This window comes from Tiliqua scincoides, chromosome 7 (assembly GCF_035046505.1).
Source record: "Tiliqua scincoides isolate rTilSci1 chromosome 7, rTilSci1.hap2, whole genome shotgun sequence".
Classification (NCBI taxonomy): domain Eukaryota; kingdom Metazoa; phylum Chordata; class Lepidosauria; order Squamata; family Scincidae; genus Tiliqua; species Tiliqua scincoides.
Window position 1 is genome coordinate 39,372,394 of NC_089827.1, and position 19,739 is coordinate 39,392,132.

The window sequence follows — 19,739 nt, forward strand, 5'->3', positions numbered from 1 at the left end:
GTTCCTGGGAGTGAGAGGATCTTCTTGAGAGTTGCAGTTTTCTGAACTTCATAGGAAGTAGAGGGACCATTGCACACATTTTACTAGCCTTGCTCTTGTACCTTTAACAGCAGTCTGATACAGAGAACTGTATGATGGGAAACTTTTTTACCTTGGCAATCACTTGGTCTGCATTTCCAAATTCCTACAAGACAGGCTGCTACGTAGGAGCAAGGCCAGTACAAAAATCTACTAACCATCCTAGAGGGGGTATGTGGTTTATCTTAAGTTGAATAACAACATCCTGTGGCACTTTAAAGGCTAACGTATTAATGGTAGTGGAAAGTTTGTGAACTACAATCTGCTCTACCAGATGTGTTATCCTAAGTTTGCAGGTGTGTGTACACACACACACAGAGGTATGGAGAAAAAGGCAACAACATTGCAAAGTGTGGGGCTAAAGAACAGTGAAATGCAGAAAGCTTTGTGACAGGGTTTGAGACAGTTTAATGTAACACTTTAAGTACAACTGTAAGAAGATAGGTCCATGGACAATTGACAACAGCAAACAAGATCTTCCTAGTTATGCTAAGTTAATAAACCCTGTAAAAAGACAAGAAACTGTTGTCTAGATTCAAGCCTGAGTGAATATCATCAAACCCCTTTGGAAATTCTCAAGCTGAAGTCTCCCTTTGATGTTTCCATGTCAAAGAGAGGTGACTTTCAAATCAACACCAGTTAATCCTGGAAGACTGGCATGTTGTCCCAACTGGTTTCCTAATGTTGCCGCTTTTGTTGTTGGATCTATATTTATTATTTTGCATTTGCAATATATAGCCATAATAAGGGTGCTGTTGGCAGGTGATTATGTATGTCCTGGAGGTTGAGCCCTCATGGTATACCTGATATTATTAGCAAAGAAAATACTGAGCTGGGTGGTGGAGTATCTGGGCCAACCTTACCTACCAGGGGTTGTTCTTTCCTCCTGGTTACACGGGCCATTGTTAGCAATTGTGTGCACGAAAAAAGTAGTTACTCTCTTCTGATTCTCAGCAAACAGTTGAGACTAGAATGTAGCCCCTATAGATGAATATTTTTTGCTTAGAGATTTCCATGATGGTTCCCTCTCCCCCCACTTTTCATTAGCACATGCAATTATCTGGCGGGAGGGGTGGTAATGGAGATACTACTTATTACACTTAAATCTAGAGGCATATACTTTTTTCCTAATTAAGTTTCTTATCTGAATTTAACTTAAAAAATAACAAGAAATGTAATAATGATAAGCTATTGTTCATCTGCTGTCATGAATCCTTCCTGTCTTTATCTCTTTGCTTCCAGTTTCATTTGAGGTTGCTTAATTAAAGCATTGGAATATTAGCTCCACATTATTTTTTCTAGATCCTAATACTTGGATTTTGCTGTGGTGCTTTCGCCTTCCTCAATGTTTACACCTTTATCTGTAATGGACAGATAAAGTTTGCTGCACATTGTATTGGATTCATATAATTTAATAGTCAATTGTTGCTTAAGGGTGGGGGGGGAGGATGGGGGAAGATTGTGTTTGCCACAAAACAACCTAATTAAACAGATTGGTTTCTGCCCAAGTTCTGGGCTCAGATAAGTTAATATCAATGTCTTGGATCCTGAAACAGGAACATACAGGAGAAAGGTTGTGAGAATTGTTGTGCTGAGGTGTGGAATTTAACACAAAGTTCTCACCTCTGTGTTCATTGCAGAAGAAGGTAACTGAGGGGCACGTACCAAGAGTGTGCACTGTTCCCAGCTAGTCTTACCCAGCGACACCAAGCAATGCCTCCCATAGGCGTCAAAGTCCTGCAGGACAAGCAACTCCGAAACCACATCTCTGAGAAGCAGGGGAGAAGAAAACTCTTCCTCACATACAATGGAGGTGACGGCATGTCTGGTTCCACATCTCCAAACGGACTGCAGGTGACAATTTGCTTGTTGCTGGTGGAACTGTGTGAGAAGTTTACCTTCTTTGGCATTGTCTGCAACATGATCCTTTTCTGCACTATCAAGCTTGGCTACTGCAACTACCAGGCGGTCATTATCAACCTGGGCTTTGTGGGGGCCTGCATGGTGGCACCCGTTCTGATGGGCTGGCTTGCTGAGTGCCTGTTGGGGCGGATCAGATTGGTTTACATGTGTGCACTACTTCATTTTATAGGTGGGTATCTGGCCTTCTTGTTTGTGGTGAATAGTTTCTTTGATGATTATTAAAATGTAGAGTGTTGTTAGACAGTAGCTGTCTGAGCTGTGTGCCTAAATGTACCAAAACATTGGCTTTCTTGCCATAGCAAGAGGTGCCATTGAATGTAACCCCTACTATGAAGGTGAAATGGTCTATAGCTGATCCTGGTGGGACAGGCAGAAGATCAACAGATGGGCAATGCTGATGTGTGAAATGTGAGTATTGAAAGTGTGTGGAATGTAAGGATTGGAGGTGTTTTGGATGCACATCTGTCAAAAGTTCCCCAGGGAATGGTAATCTTATTTATTGCATTCTTATCACATCCTTCCTCAGAGAAGCTCAGCAATCATGGCATAGTCTCATTTTAGACTCACAAGAACCTGTGAGGTAGCATCTTCTAGAGTGGAAGTGGTGTTAGTCTCAGTGTCAGTAGTTCTCACACTTTTAGCACTGGGACCCACTTTTTAGAATGAGAATCTGTCATGACTCACCAGAAGCGATGTCATGACTGGAAGTGACATCATCAAGCAGGAATAGTTTTAACAATCCTAGGCTGCAATCCTACCCACACTTACCCAGGAGTAAGCCCCATTGACTATCATATACACACATCCTTCATTCTCGGAAGACTATGGTGTCACACTCTGAATGGTGGTTCTGGAACAGTGTCCTCTCCAGTGCGCGAAGCCTGGGTAAAGTAGGTATGGAGGATAGGCTGTTACCCATGCAGCAAATCCCCCCTCTCCACGTCGCTGAAATGGTCCAATGGAAAGGCAGAGGCCAATACAGTTGGTTCCAGCGGCGTCGCAGGAGTTGCCAGAATGTAACTGTGTTCAGCCATGAACTGCCTCAAGGATTCCGGCTCCAGATTTTGCCTTGAGGTTGACTCCTGAAGCCTTTTCCATAACTGGATGTAGCCACAAGGCAGTGGAGGTTTGGGATCAGAGTTTTCCTTCTCTCAGATGAGCTGCCTTCCCAGGCTGACGAGTCCCATCTACCCGGTGGTAAATGTAGATATACACACAATAGCCTGTTAAAAGAACAGATCTGTAACATTTCCCCCAATGCAGTCACTCACCATGGTAGCATCAAGTCTAATATATTAAAAATAAAACATTGAAATGAATGGGGGCCCACCTGAAATTGGTTTGTGACCCAGCTAGTGGGTTCCAGTCCACAGTTTGAGAAACACTGCTCTGTGTAGAAACAACAAAGCATCCTGTAGCACCTTAAAGGCAAACTCATTTATTTCAGCATATGCTTTCCTTGGACTACCATCTACTTTGTTGGATGCATAGTGTGAAATGGACTGTAGTGCATGAAAGTGTACACTGAAATAAATTGGTTAGTATTTAAGATGCTCCAAGGTGCTTTGTTCTTGCGAGGTTTTATTGTATTGGGCTATTTGTATCCTGCATGTTTCAGTCAAAGACTCCACAAGACTATGATGATGGCACCTGGCCTAGATATCTTTAGAAGGGGATTGGACAGATTTCTGGAGGAAAAGTCCATCACAGGTTACAAACCATGATGGGTACATGCAGCCTCCTGGTTTTAGAAGTAGGCAGCCTCAGAATGCCAGGTGCAAGGGAATGGCAACAGGAAGCAGGTATCTTGTTGTCTTATGTGCTCCCTGAAGCATCTGGTGGGCCACTGTGAGATACAGGAAGCTGGACTAGATGGATCTTTAGCCTGATTCAGCAGGGCTTCTCTTCTGTTCCTATGTAAGGCAGCTAACAATACTGTAACAAATACATAATAGAACAACTAAAACATAATACCCACAATCAAAATCCATTAATCAGCTGAACAAAAACCAGAAGAAAGAATGATCCCAGCAGAGCAGCCAGGGAAGGAGATGAGAGGGTCCCAAATACCCTCTAGCCAATGTGCTTTGCTATTGTCTAAAACCAACAGAAAGGGGGGTGGAACAAGCGTGAGGGGGGAGGAGATTCTAAAGTAACACTCAAGAGCGTCACTATTGAGATGGCCTTATCCCAGCTCCAAAAGTAACAGCTCTTCTGGTGAGGAGACATGAAATGCAGGTGCGTCCCTCTGGGGAAGGTGATATCAGTCTGGTTGGAGCTTTAAAAGTCAGAGTGAGTGAGAGAGAGAGAAAGCAAGCAAGCAAGCAAGCAACTGACCTCAACTTACTCAGTAAGTCTCAGTGCTAAGTAAGGATTTGGATATGTGTTTCACACTCTAATTACTTCACCCCAAGTACTCTCAAAATGGCAATCTCACTAGCACAGGGCAGAACTACCCTAAGTGCTACTACATATACTCACTGCTGTTTGTTTTTTTTTTTAATCCCTGAAGTGACTAAAAAACAATTTCAAAGGGTAATTTTGAGCAGGAAAATGGTGCAAGGGGAAAGTGCTGTGAGGATCCATAACTATGTTATATAAAAAAGAGATGCTATTGGTTGGAGGCATGGCTGTCTTAATCATGTTTGCTTATACGTCTTGCTTGACCATTGGCTAGGATACCCCTGATTACCAGGTGCAGGAACCAAACAGGGCATGGTTGTCGTCATCTCGGATGACAATGAGCTTCCATGAAGCAGGTGACCTACCACTGTCATATACAATGTTCTGGAGGACCTGACCCTGCATGGCAATTCTGAAATAGACTCACTCTCTCATATTCTTCAGTCTGGTATGCTTCTGTTTCCTGTTGCAGGTACAGCCTTGCTACCCATTGTTGCCTTCCCCTTTGAAGATGTTTACATAGATAAGCTCTATGTCCTTCACAGCCTGGCTACAAGAGAGCAGAAGGTCATCTTTTGCATTGGATTGTCTGCTGCCTGCCTTGGCTCAGGAGGAATTAGAGCCGCAGTGTGCCCCTTAAGTACATACAATCTTGATGAACATGGACAAAAGGAGCTTCTGTCATTTTTCACCTGGTTAGTGCTTCACACTGTTGCAATGGAAGAATAGCCAGGGAAAGAGATGGCATTGCAGAAATCTTTTTAGGATTTTTTGGGGAGAACCTATATTTTGCCTAAGAATTGTTTTTCTAATTGTTGATATGCTTGGTTTCTCAAAGAGTGTCCAGTTGTGTGCTAACAGATTTTTTTTCTTCTGTAGACAGCACTATCAAGATGCTCACAGAGTTAAGGGGATAGTCCCTTCTGGGAGGACTTCATTTTACAAAGGAAAGTGAGAAGGGTGATTGTAACAATGTGATGGAGACAGGGTTCTTTCAGTTGCTATTGGCCATAACACTTAAGTAGAATATGTTCAGAGGCAACAGACTATTTAAATGACGTGCTGTTCAAAGCAAACAGGGTATGGCTGTCATCTTCATATCCTGCTGGTAGGTTCCCAGAGATTTCCGGTTGTCCAGATCAGGGGTGCACAAACCCCAGCCCTGGGGCCACTTGCAGCCCTTGAGGACTCCCAATCCGGCCCTGAGGGAACTTCTAGTCTCCAATGAACCTCTGGCCCTCCAGAGACTTGCTGGAGCCTGTGCTGGCCTGATGCAACTACTCTCAGCGTGACGGACAACTGTTCGACTTCTCATGGGAGCTGTGGGACGAGGGCTCTTTCCACTGTTTGCTGTTTCACATCTGTGATGCAGCAGTGGCAGCAAAGGAAAGGCTGGTTTTGCTTTGTGCAAGGCCTTTTATAGGGCATGAGCTATTGTAAGACCATTCATTCATATAAGTTCCATCTCTAATGTATTTATTTATGTAAATTTTTTCACATTTGAAATGTAAATTAATTTTTTTCCCCGGCCCTCCAACACAGTGTCAGAGAGATGATATGGCCCTCCTGTCAAAAAGTTTGGACACCCCTGGTCCGGATAATTGAGGAGATGATACTGATCAAGATTTGTGCATTTCCTGCTACAAATAGAGAAATCCTGGTTTGATCCAGCAAGGCAATTCTTGCATTCTTATAAAGAACATGTGTAGTTTAACATTCGTGTTCCTAGCTGTCAAAACTTATCATGGAAGAAGACATCAGCAGGAGAATTAAGAATATGACTAGGGCAATGAATTCCATAGACCTCCCATTCAGATCTGTTCGTAACATCTCTTTTGTTAAAATATATCCTAACAGGAAGTACATTAGAAAATAAACACCATTTACCTTATCACTAGACTGTTTCTCTTTATACTACTGGGTGGTATGGAGAATCTAGCCACAGTGGCTTATAAGATCTGAATAGCTCCATGCAAGACTCCCTAGGGAAGTCTCCACTCAAATTTCAGTCGTGTTGCCATAAGGTTTTCATGTTCCCAAGGACTGGACTGAGTAAAATGGAGGTTCCCTTATAAGCATCTGTGGACTACCACAAGTCCAATGGGATCTTTTTAGACAGGTTTTTGCACCAGCCTTTATCTAAATGGGTACGTGGTGACAGGAATTCAGGTATGCAGTGATTTTTTTTTTTTTTTTTTTGGGGGGGGGGTGTCTCTGCATCCCACCTTGTCCCAGTCCCATCACACTTACAACATTTTATATTGATAATGGAAGTACAAATTAAAAATGTATTAGTTCTCTTCCTGTGGGAATGTGTTTTTTTTCTGAGCATAATGTCTTTTTTTTCTTCCCCCTCCTATTATGTTAATATCTCTGTTTTTGGATTAAATCCAAATGCTCCTGAATAGGGCAGCTTTACTAAAGGTGAAAAATTGTTCGATTCCTTCAAGCAAATTTTTCCTCCTTGACCTGCCCAAAGGAGAGAATGAGAGAGAGAGAGAGAGACCTTCCTTTTTTCATTCAGTTCTGAGTTTTAATCCTTAATTAGCAACATCATCTTGATTAAATAAGACTCCAGAGAATTGCGGCTGAAGACCAATCTAAATGATGGCTCTAGAGAATTTATTGTACTATGGTCCTAGTAATTCCGAGTTTTTGTTTAATCAAAGCGACACTTTTTGGTGTAGATTACAAAGGACTTGTAATGCCTGTAAAATGTATCCTTGGGGTAATCTGAGTGGGGCACCGCTTGGGGCTTTCGCCATAGTATACTGAGGGAAGATGGATGAAAAAAATGAATTTCTATAGCTATGTAAGGCCAGGAAAAAAACACCTGATTGTGATTTTATATCTAGCAAAATGAAGCTTCCAGCCCAATTCTATTCAGCACTAGCACAGTGGGGGCTGCACAGCCCATGCCATATCCAGTGCTGAAATTGGGCAGGCCGGGGACTCTTACGCCATGTCGAGCCCCAGCCTTCCCAATGGGGCTAGTTGGATCTGTGCCAGCTAAATCATTGGCACAAGTCCAAGTAGCCCCATATAGGGCTTTCAGGCCCACAAAGAGGGCTAAGATATAGCAGAGGCCTCCTCTGCCATCCCTGCCCCCTTCCGGGCCTGAGCCTAGTAACTACCTCATAGTAGCTTCAAGCAGAGTAGTTTTTCTCCAATTGCAACACTAGAATTGGGGGACATCCAATGAAACCAATTGGCAGGAGGTTTAGGAAAGACAAAGAGAGATACTTCTTCATACAGTGCATGATTAGTCTGTGGAATGTGGTGACAGCCACTGGCTTTGATGGCTTTAAAAGGAGATTAGACAAATTCCTGGAGAACAGGGTCAGAGGCAATATGTCCTTGAACAGGGGCAGCATGACTGGAAAGCCACCTGATGCTATCTTGGGTCTGCTGCCTCCCTGCTACATAAACAAAACACTTACTATACTTCTTGTGCACTGCTATGAAACCCAGAAGTGCCGACTTCTGGGTTTCAAGGCAGAGTGTGAGGCACTCAGCAAGGAGGGGAATTATCTGCTTCTTGAGTTAGTGGGAAGCAGTTCATTGCAGTTTGCTTTTGTAGCAGGTTGGAGGTTGGTGGTGAAATGCACCCCTGATCTGCTCCCCCCCCCACACCTCTCACAATCTGCTGCTGATGCAACCCACATAAGGTGGCCTCGTGAATGGGCCAGCAGTGCTCTTGAATACCACTTTCCAGAACATCAGCAGTGGGAGAAGGGTATTTCCTTCTGCTTATGGGCTTCCTGTACCTGTCTGGCTGGCCACTGTGGGAACAGGATGCTGGGTAAGGTGAGCTGTTGGTCTGACTCAGCAGACTGCTGCCTACAAATATATATGTCTTTCTCCGTATCTCTGCTGTTTATAAATTGAGCATGGTGCGTTCTCCTTGTGGAGCCAAGGGAGAACGGATTTTTGTCTTCCCCTCATGACAAACTTAATAATCTTTTAAGCCCAAACTTCATAGATAACTCCCATGACTTCTTGTGATACAAATGTTTTCAAAGGAACAGAAATGGGCTACCAAAGAAACAAAATGTTGACATTCTCAGGAATTTGTGTGTGTGTGTGTGTGGGGGGTGACCTTGGTGGATGGGAATCTCAGCTTCCTGGCACTCAGATGCTTCACTAGCACCCTTGACAGCTGCCAAAGGACTCTCAGCAGCACTAAATTCACTCAAATTGGATCTGTCATTGTTCCTTCCTTTGGCTGCTGTCTGTATTCCATGAGGCACACTGCGCAGATGTACTGCTTCAACTCGGGTAGTGTCATTCTCTGTTCTGACAAGTAGAGATATTATTTTGCTCAGAGTTAAAACCAACTTGGGGGTTCTTACACTCTCTGGACCTCCAACATGTAAAGGTTAGGCCCCAACTTTAGGGAGTCCTTCAATGCTCTTGGTCTTAAATGACTGAGACTTGAAAAACACTTTAGCCGTAGAGCTGTCCCTCATTTAAAGAAATTGTAATCAATTGATTGTATGAGTTTTAATCTATCTAACAGCGCTTTAGCACTGATGGAATAAGTGTTCTACCATCACTAACTGTGGCAAAAGTGCCGTAAAGCACTCTCCGGTAGTGCGCTCAGTAGCATGTTGCTGGGACGCCAGCACCGTCCAGCCCACATCACTGGCTTGCCTGCCAGAGCAGATTCAGTGGGAGAGGCAGGAGGGGGTGGAATGGGGACAGAAAGATTGTAGGAGGAGATGGACCCAGCAGTGATGGCACATGCTGGTTCCTTATCCCCTTCTCCTGCAGCCTCCATGCCCCCTTTCTCGCCTTGAACTTGCCCTAGCAAAATTGCTAGCACAAGTCTGAGGAGAGATACTGTGGAGCAGGAGGCTTACTGAACTGTAAGGGGATTGAAACCGGCTTTCGTCTGTGAAGCTTCCCAATCCTGCCCGCCACCTTGCTGGATTCAGCACACCTGTTTTTGGTATGGCTGCATCAGCGTGCGGGGAGGGGGGGAAGAGAGGATTGAGCTTTTTGTTAATAGATAGCAACTGCATAACTTCCTTGTGAATAAAGCGATAGTTCTGAAGGGAGAGGCATATTCTTCAAATGACGCCCATGGGGGCCACAGCAGAGTAGCACTTTCATTTATGGATTTTGCTGCTAGAAATTGTGGTGATAGCCAATAGTTTGGATGGCTTTAAAAAGGAATTAGACAAGTTTTTGGAGTAGGTAGATACTGCTAGTCATGTTGATTAAATAGAACCTCTGTGTTAAGAGATAATACATTTTAGAATGCTGTGTGCTGGGGGAAGAAAGGATACTGCTTTTTGTCTTTATGTTTCTTGGAGGCAGGCATCTGGTTGGCAAAATGAGAGAAGCAGGATGCTGGGCTAGATAACATGTGGTCTGATCCAGCAGGGCTGCTCTTGTTTTCTTAGAGGCATTCCCATTAGAGTGTGTGAGAGAAGGGGTGGTGGCGCCTGTTCTAAAGGCAGCATCTGCCATGTGCTATTTGAATAAGTACTTGTATTTAAAAAAAAAAAATTTAAATCTGGGGCACCTTCTTAGCTGCACAAAAGGACTTCCAACAGATTACTTACTAATAAATTGACTAAATGTTGTCATTTAGAATACCAACCGCAAGCATGTAACTCTTTACTACGATGATGAATTTTATATTTCTGGTGTATTCAAATCAATTTGCATGGGTTGTGGGAATAGAACCTCCCACAATATGTAATGAGGATGTGATCCCTTGTGTGAGGCCAGGGGTGATACAGGCATGACCTGTTTTTGTTGGAGAAATGTGGGAAGGAATGCTTTAGAACAGAGTGACAAATCTGCTGGTCTTTGACTTCAACAGGGGCTATAGCACTCCCTGCCTGCTGCTTCTGACTTCTCTTGTGGAGAAGTAAAACCAGTTTCCCAAGTGCCACGGTACTTGAGCAAACAGGTAGGACAGATATCTGTACTTCAGCAGAACTGGGAGTGGGGCATTCACATTTTTACCACTACTTATAGTTTCTGCATGCAGATCAGGTGTGCCAAACACACACAAGGCAGCTCCAGAGAGGGGCGAAACGGACTGCATCCATCAGCTTAGCAATACGTGTCTAACTGTGTTCGAGATCTCGCATGCATCCCCAGGTGTGCATACAGACTGCAAAGGCTTCCTGCACGACCTCCCTCTTTGGACATGAAACAAAAGCGCTACCAGCCAAGCTCAGACTGCACATTTGGCTGGCTGCCCAGGATTGTCACGTCCAAACCTGCCCTACAAATTCTGTTTTAAAATGAACTGAAGTTTTTCTAATGACTTCCTTGTATCCCTCCAGAAATGACTTTTTCTGCATTTCTTTCTGTAGGTTTTATTGGCTGGTAAATTTAAGTTCAGCCATTGTCTTTGTCAGCATTTCATACATTCAGCAATCGGTGGCCAAAAACCTTGGCTTTCTCATTCCCTTTGTGTCTGTCCTGATGTCTCTGATCACAGTTCATATGGCACGCAGTGAAATGATTTACCAGCCCCCTAAAGGTAAGCAGTTAAATTATCTGATAGAAATATTTTTAAAACAAGGTGGGTGGAAGCTCTTTCTTTGAAATGTTGTAAGCATGAATCTTTCATTTGCACTCAGTAGAAACCAAGAAGCAGTTCTATACATATTTATGCATACAGCTTTCTTTTATTACTGGTGGGTGTACTGATGCCTGCCATATAATGGCTAGATGGAAGAATTCAGCAGGTTCATGGCTAAGCCCCTAGAATAGTGGTTCTCAAACTTTTTAACCCTGGGAGCCACTATTTAGAATGACAATCTATCAAGACCCACCAGAAGTGATGTCATTAACCTGGAAGTGATGTCATGGAAGGAAGTGACACCATCAATTTAGACTTCCAACCCAAGCCGCAATCAGCCAAAGGTCACATTACACAGCACACTCATGCTGTTATTTTGCATATTTTGCATATTCAAACATTCCAGCTTGGAAGTCAAAGCAGAACATGGATCCTTTTCCAGCCCCACAGCCCTCCCCCCTTTCCAGTGTCCCATCTTCCCACCTATTCAGGGCAAAGCACCATGCCTCTCTTCAACCAGGAGCCCGCCCTGCCCAGAAGATCTGTACCCTGTATTTTCAGCTCTGTATTTTCAATACAAGACTCACCTGAAATTGGCTCACAACCCACTAGTGGGTCCCAGCCCAGAGTCTGAGATATGCTACCCTAAAATGAACTTTTAATAGAACAGGTGGTCCAAAAGCAGAGGATGTGACAAACATTCTGTGCTTTCATCTCTGTGAACCTGAGCCCAGAGGTGCAAGGAAGAGTGCACAAGTAACTAAAAGAAGACTGGATAGGCAGGCAGGACACTTGGAGCCTATTACATGAAGGGCTAGATGCTCCCATATGAGCCTGCCTGGGTATTAACATGGTTGGGAACCTTCAGTCTCAAACGACTATGGTATCAGCCTACAGCACCCGGTATTCCCAGGCGGTCTCCCATCCAAGTACTAACCAGGCCTGACCCTGCTTAGCTTCCAAGATCAGATGAGATCCAGCATGTGCAGGGTAACAGTTGCTAGTGGGTATTAACATATTTTTGTCTGATCCCCCCTTTGCTGCATGCTCCCACCTGGGAGAGATGAGATGGGTGGTAACTGGGGATAGGACCTTTTTGGTTTTAGCTCCTTACAGTTACCAACTCTGGCCAACGGTAGCACTGGAAAAAAAATTTCCCAACATTATTAGAACAGAGAGTTCCTATTTAAAATCTGCAGGATTGTTTCAGCAGTCACTTGAAGATTGATACTGATTCCAGGCCAGTCCTGAAGACATCGCAGCCCTATAGGCCCTGTTCATGCAATATCATCACCAGAGAGTCTGCCCGGCTCCTTCAGTGCTAAGCTTTAGATGCCAGGTGAAGTCAGTACATTCTAACCTTAGTAATTATGATTTTATTCTTGTGACTGATTTTTGTCTGCTGTTTTTCTGCTGTTGAGCTTGATTTTTTTTTATGTGTCTGTTTTATTTTTATTCTGCTGCTTTCAAATTGGTTACTTAGTGCCTTCCCACAGTGTGTTAAAATATTTTGTACACCATTTTGAAAATATGAAGATTGAAGAGCATGCTGTAGCAGACTGAAATAAATAAAATAAATAGGTAGGCAAACAGGAGTCTGGCAGACACATAGGACCAACTGAGGGATTTCCCTGCAGAATCCATTTCTTGGACTGAAGAGTAGCTACAAACACTGAGGTTTGTATAGGAGAAAATAGGCATGGCATTTTAATACTGTATCAGTTTGTAACATGCAAAGCAGGTGCTCTGAGCTACAGCCCCTGCTCCTGCCTTTGAGTGCTAGCAAGCTAACTAATAATTTGAGTGGCCATCTTGGAATTAAATTGTGTTAATTTATATGATATTTACTGCAGTTAGTAGAGAAATAAACTCTAGAGAAAGAAGCTGTTTTAATACTGTTGAGCCACCTTGATTGCCCTCATCAGGAGAAGGCGGAATAGAAACTCTATAAATAAATAAATAAATAAATAAATAAATAAATCTGGGGCACTAACAGGATGTTGAAATCCTTCCCAGCCAACCTTCGGTTAGCCTGAATCTGATGTTTTGGCAAGCTTTTAAAACACCTGCAGTGAACAACTGCAATTCAATTGCTAAGAAAGACTGTGTGTTCTTCTTGCTCAGAATGGTGTGTAGAGAAGAGAAATGCAATCAGCTTATTAGGACAAAAATGTGAATTATAAAACAGAAATACCCTTGGGCTAGTATCAAATGAGTTACTTTACCTCTGAACTTGGAGGGTTCACATACAGTAGTTATCTTGGCTGGAATAGACTTGTCTGCATGAACTTGTCTGATCGTGGAGGATGAGTCTGTCAATGGCTGTGATACGCTTGTCCCCTGAGGTCAGCTGGAGGGGGTTCTCATACTTTCCATCACCAGCAGAGGTCCAGCTGGCAGTGGCACAAGGTAGGGCCTTCTCTGTGGGTGGCACCCTGCGTATGGACTTCCCTGCCTTTGGAAATCAAGATAACCATTTTCCACCAGTATATAGATAACAGCTGTAAACCTATTTATTCTCTTTGTTTGTGGGGCTTCATTTTATTCATTTGTTGGTGTTGCTATCTTGTCCTCCTGTGTGTGCGCGCGCGCGTGTGCGCGTGTGTGTGTGTGCGCGCGCACGTGTGTGTGTGGTTTTCTTTCCCCTGTACTGGCTCTATTTTGTTTCGTTTAAAGTTTCTGTTTTATTGTTTGGTTGTTGTAAACTGCCTTTCACACCTCCCTTTGGGAGAAGAAAGACAGGGTAAAAAATTAATAAATAAAATATGAAACACCAGATTCAGAAGCAATATACAATGTGTCACTAGGCTGGTTAAATGCAGTATTAATGCATAATGCAGGATCGTTTGAATGAACCTACGAAAATTAAAAAAAAAAACCTGGGCAATCCTTTTCAGGTTTCAGCCAATGTTACATTGCATTGTAATATTACACAGTATTAACTTTGTGCTTCAGCAGAGAGTGCGAGTCTCTCCCTCCATTACCATAAACAAGGAGGCATATGTCTTTAGACAAGATTAAATTTATGTTGTAAAATACTCCAGGAATAATTCCTTCTGTTTTTCACTCCCCACGTATATTAATCATATGGATTTTTAGCTTATTTTGGTGTGGTTATTAGCATCTGTTCTCTTAATCATACACAATTGATTGTGTTTAGTCTTTAACAATGTGTATTGAATATGCTCTCTGCAACATCCTTGTGAGTTGAGATGCTTTTGTTCCCGTTTTACACAAGATGAATTGAGGCTCAAGGAGCTATATTTATTTGTTCATTTTAAAATTTATGTTCTGCCCTTCTCAGCAAGGATTCAGGATGGCTTACAAAAAAATGTTAAAAAATAAAAAAGTGCAGTTAACATCCAAACATAACTAAAGAACAGCAATGCACCAAAAAAAAAAAAAAAACTACTATGTAACCTGGAGACAACTTCTTAGGCAGACAAAATTATAAAAACTCTATGAAGACCTGATGAAAAAGTCAGGCCTTCAACTTGTGATGAAAAACAAACAGTGAGGGGGCCAGACACAAAGGACCACAGCGTTCCACAATGCAGGGGCTATCACTGAAAAGGGCCTGTCATGGGTCGACAATCATTGAGCCTCCAATGGCAGCAGACTCTCCCTGCAAGAGAGTCTCCCTAAACGATTTTACAGGATGGGCAGCTTCATGTAGGTAGTCCTTCAGATTATAAGAAGAAGAATTTTCAACAAGAAAGTTTCTTAACAAGGAAGTTTATACATAGGGGAAAAAAATGGTTCCCTGTCCCTCAAATGATTCACAGTCTAAAAAGATGCAGAAGAAATACCAGCAAATAGCAGCTAGCAAAGTATGCTACACTGTGGTGGAGAGGGACAGTTGCCCCTTAACATAGTGTCCCTTACCCCAACCTGGATAGGCCATCCAGAAGGATACCATCATCAATGGTACTGAATGCCTCCAAGAGGTCCAGCAGAATCAACAGGGACGCAGGGACCCTCCTGTACTGTTCCCAGCATAGGTCATCCACCAAAGAGACCAAAGCCACTTCAGTCCCAGACCTGGACAAGAAGCCAAACTGAAAAAGTTCAGACAACCAGTTTCCTCCAGGAATCCCTGAAGCCAGTCCACCACTGCATGCTTGAGGACCTTGCCCAAAGAACTGTAGACTGGTGTTGTTCAAGAAGCTTTCTCCAACAGAATGCAAACAGCAGCTACTCTTAAGCAGAATGGAACTACTCCCTCTGTGAGTGATATGTTGTTGCCCTTGGGCATGTCTTCTATCAGTAATGTGTTAGAGAATGAGGGCCCAATCCCGATCTCCATTAGCACTGGTGCTGACATCTAGTGCCGGTTCTGGATGTTGCAAATGTGATATAAAGCACATCTGCGGCACCCAGAGAAAAGGGTCGGTCAATACTGAGCCTCAGCACTGTGTGGAGGGCAGGCTGGAGCTCTTGCAGAGCCAGCCAGCACTGAGTACTTTTGGGGCGGGGGAGAAGCAGGGTAGGGTGGGGTGGGGGAGGAAACATGTCAGGAGCCCTGCTCCGCTGGATCCTATGCTCCATGTCGGGCTGAAAAGCCTGTCATGGAGCTTCCCCAGTCTGCACTGGCAAAATAGCCAGTGCAGAGTGGAGGAGATCCATTGCAGGGCCTGTGCCTTTACCCAGGGGAGGGGGACAAATGTCCCATTCCCCCAAGAAGACTCCGGCAGCTGGTGTGGTGCCCAAAGGATGCAGCTGTAGCCCACCTTGGTGCTGCTGCTCCTCTGGGCACCAGGCAGTATAGGATTGGGCTGCCTGAATCCTAAAACCACCCGGTCAGCTTGTGTGAAAGAGAAAATGAAGGCAAAAGTATCCCAAGTCATGTCATAGCAGATTTGGGACATGCTGTTCTTTTTGTTCACTAAGCCTTTTGTCTTTAATTTCCATTCTTGGCTAGGATTGCCCAACTTGAGTACAATTCTATCAGGGCTTTTCTTTCTCCCCTTAACAGCCAAGTTTATAACCTTGTTTTGGCTCTTTCCAATCAGATGAGTTGTCTAGAAATTCTCCCTCCAGTCAATAATTCAAGTCCATAGGTGACCTTAAAGAAATGATTGTATTTTATTTTAAGGTAGCTTTTTCCAAATGCAGTCCATGCATATGTCAAGCAGGGATTTCATTTGCATTTCTTTACCCAGCTATAATTTTGACAATTGGCAGTTGACCAAAGATGGGAAGGGGGGGGGAAATCATCTGGAGAGCCATGGAGACTTTTTAAGAACCATAATTAAGTAGCATAGATTAGTTCAAGGTCAGAGGTGCAGAAGACTGAAGCCAAGATTTTCAGGAGAGAGGGTGAAGGAGAAGAATATTGCTTGTAAAACATTTCTTAATCTGTTCTTTAGTTTGGCACTAAATCCCGGCAGGCATATCTCTAATATCCTGATGGTAGAGCCCTGTGCCGACTCCAGTGTAGATGTGGAGCTTCTATGCAAGCAGATTTCCCTATCCATTTCAGTGTATGGGGTGCATATGTTTGCAGTCACTTGCCTGTTCAGAGCTGCACCCTCAGTTGAAGTGAATGAAGAAGGAGTTGTGAGCTGAAGACCTCTCGGGTGTACATGTCCTCCACTTGCAAGGAATTTCTGCAGTAAAATCTGTATTCTTGGTGTTGCAACCTTTGCTGAGATGGGAGGGAGGGAGGGATGGATCTAGAAACATGTCCCAAAAATAATTCTGTAAATAGGATTTTGGAAACCAAAAACTTGTAATCCAAACTATGTCACATGGAAGTATATATTTCTTTAGGATTCTGCCCATCAGTAAGTTGCAGGCGATTGACATACAATGCACTTCACATGTACCTGCTGTTATGTCTTAGCTTTGACTAAGCAAACGTACAGCTTGTGAGCTGCAATCTATACCTGGGGTTGTAATGAATTCACATAACCCCCTTGTTTTGGATGCGTTGCATTTTTTTTCCTGACCAGTTCCAAATCTGCTTGGTGTGAACTGGTTGTTGAGGCTGATTCCCACTTTAGACTTTATACCTGAGTATGGGTCCCTTCAGTAATGACAAAACACCAGATGAGACTTGGAGACCTACAGGTGACTGTGAACTCCATGCTCAATCTGGGAACGCTTTAGGTTGGGGCAAGAACATGGGTGCTAATGCCATCATGGCAGCTGTATAGCCAGGCAGTTTAGGAGATAAGGATGGCGCATCTGTGCAGCCATCTGATGCGGGTTGCATCAGCGGCAGATTGCAAGGGGTTCAATGGGGCAGCAGATTGAGGGTGCCTTTCACCCTAAGACTGCTGTTGTCACCGCCCTTTAAACTTCCACCAATGCAAGCCACAGGGATGAGCTTCCTGGTTGCTAGAGTGAGAAGCATTTTATTCCCCTCCTTGCTTTACTCCTTGAGCACTGCCCTGAAATCTGGCAGTGCATGAGGAGCATGGTAAATAGCACAGAGGCAGTGGACCTGAGATGTTCCTGACTGCTCCACCTAAGGACACCATAGACTGGAATTTTCCTGATCCCTGAAGCTATATGACCCAGAAGAACAAATTCCATCCCACTCTCTGCTGTGTAGCTCTAAGACTTTCTGTATTTCCCCAGTCAGGACAGTGCCACTGAAGGAAGCCAGTACCTGCCCTTTGTGCTTGCGGACTTTCTCCTACTGCCCTTGTTTCCTATGCCTACTACTTGCTTGGTGCCTTGGTTTGTCCTATTCTGCTACCATGATCTTTCACTTAGAAACCTTGGCGCTGATGTCATGTGTAGGCCCCACACTTCATTCTTCTTTGCTTGCAGTTACTGCAGCCTCTCCAGCTCTTGGAACGTAACTCTCTAGCTCTATAGAACATGTATTATTGAGTGGTCCAGCATGCCAGTAGTGGTCTAGTACTCAGAGGTCCAGCATGCCAATCTGTCTGAGTGACTGCAGCAAGAATCAGCACATCAGAGATGTCTCGGATGTTACACGCTGACTACTTTGACTTTTCCACAGGTAGTTCCTTGCTGACAGCCTGCAGAGTATTTGCAAATGCACTAAAAGAGCATTGTGTGAAATGTCGCTATTTCATTGGCAATGTCACAAACTGGCTGGACCACGCCAAGGAAAACTACGGTGGCCGGTACAGTGAAACGGAAGTGGAAAGCACAAAATTGCTTGTTCGTCTCTTCCCTTTCTTTGTCTTTCAAGTCCTCTATAGAACGTGTATTATGCAGGTGAGTAAATAACCCTTTTGGTCCTAACTAGGAACTGAAAATACATTTATATTCTGGAGCAGGCAAACTTGGGGTTTGGGTCTATTGTTGGCCATTCTACTATGAAATATTACCATATCTCAAGGTGATGTCAAGATTCATCACCAACAATTCCTGTACCATTCATGCATTTGTAATCTTGAGTCCTGACCATGGTAATGCGCTCCCCATTGGGTTAGCTCTTGGAAGCCCTCTGGAACAGGCTCATAAGAGAGAGCTAGGACACCATATGGAGTCATAAACACCATATGTTTATGGAGACGCCATAAACCCTGCAGTTTTAATTGGTCAGCAAGTGACCACTCCAACCAATTATTCAACATTCTCTCCAAGAGTTCTCATTGGCTTTTAACTATGGACCAATAGCCAGTCATTTGAGAGAGTGCAACTTATGATTGGTTACAGAGGCTGAGGGAGCAAAATAAAAGGAGCACCAGAGATTGTGAATGCGGTTGTTGGGTAGGTTGTGGATTCAAAAGGCAGTACATTACTTCCTGTTACCAGGAAGAACAGGCAGACTTCAGAAAGGAATGTAGTCCTAAATCTACCTGAAGTGTAGAACCAGCCTCTTTCCAGGGAAGCTGTCCAGTGTGTGAGTGTGACTGGGATGGAGATAGAAAGGGAAAGTACTTCACTATCTAAAACAGGGAATTGAAGGATTAAGGACCCAAGCTGTGCAGGGCTAAACCAGCACCTTGAATTGGATCTGGAATCCAATGGACAGCCAGATAATCGCATTATGGGCATAACATTCTCCCCTTGCGCAGCCTTCATTAGTAGTCTATTGCACCATTTTGCACTTTCTGGATACTTTTCAAGGGCAGCCCCACATAGATCTGCATTGTTCAGGTCATTTCCGGTACACCAGATAAACATGGACCGAGGTCTTCCTGATTACTGCTGCCACTTGTCCCCCTAGGAGCAGGTTCAAGAGCACCCACAATCTGTGCACAAGCTCTTGGAGTAGGAGTAATACCTCATCAAGGACCGACTGACTATCCATAATAAGATATCCTGCAGACCAACTCCATCTTGTTTGGATTAAGCTTCAACCTATTAATCCACATCCATGTAACTGCCTCCAGATCTAGTTCAGGACTTCCAATGACTCGCTGAGATCAGATGACACAGAGTAAGAGAACTAGGTGTCATCAGCATTCTGGTGACTTCTGAGACTAAGGGCATAATCCTAACCAGGTCTACTCAGAAGTAAGTCCTATTTTGTTCACTGGGGCTTACTTTCAGGAAAGTATGGTTAGGATTGCAGCCTAACTCTTCAGGTTACCTCCCACAGTGGTTTCATGGAGATATTAAACAGCATAGGAGACAACATCAAATCATGTGGGACCCCAAAGGCCATGAACTGAGGGGCCAGTCAGTAGTTCCTTAGTAAGAAGATAGGACCTTTAAGATAGGACTGAAACCAGCACAAAACCGTACCACCCAGTTCCAATCCCATGCGTCAATCCAGAAGGATGCCATGGTTGATTGTATCCAAAGGGATGCACACAATCCACAGCAAGGGCAACCAAGTTGGTTATGGTCCCAAACT

The 19,739-nt window shown here is 43.8% G+C and overlaps 1 protein-coding gene and 1 pseudogene across 1 annotated transcript in view; one reads left to right on the forward strand and one right to left on the reverse strand.

Annotated features, from left to right (window-relative positions):
- The first annotated feature begins 1,791 nt into the window (after positions 1–1,791).
- The window catches only part of SLC15A5 (solute carrier family 15 member 5), a 50,076-nt gene continuing 32,128 nt past the window's right edge, over positions 1,792–19,739 (forward strand). The window contains exons 1-4 of the mRNA XM_066633792.1: positions 1,792–2,170; positions 4,877–5,099; positions 10,740–10,909; positions 17,928–18,148. Coding sequence (XP_066489889.1) covers positions 1,792–2,170; positions 4,877–5,099; positions 10,740–10,909; positions 17,928–18,148 — 993 coding nt within the window. The remainder of the gene's footprint in view (positions 2,171–4,876; positions 5,100–10,739; positions 10,910–17,927; positions 18,149–19,739) is intronic.
- On the reverse strand, positions 11,840–11,956 carry LOC136657728 (5S ribosomal RNA; annotated as a pseudogene).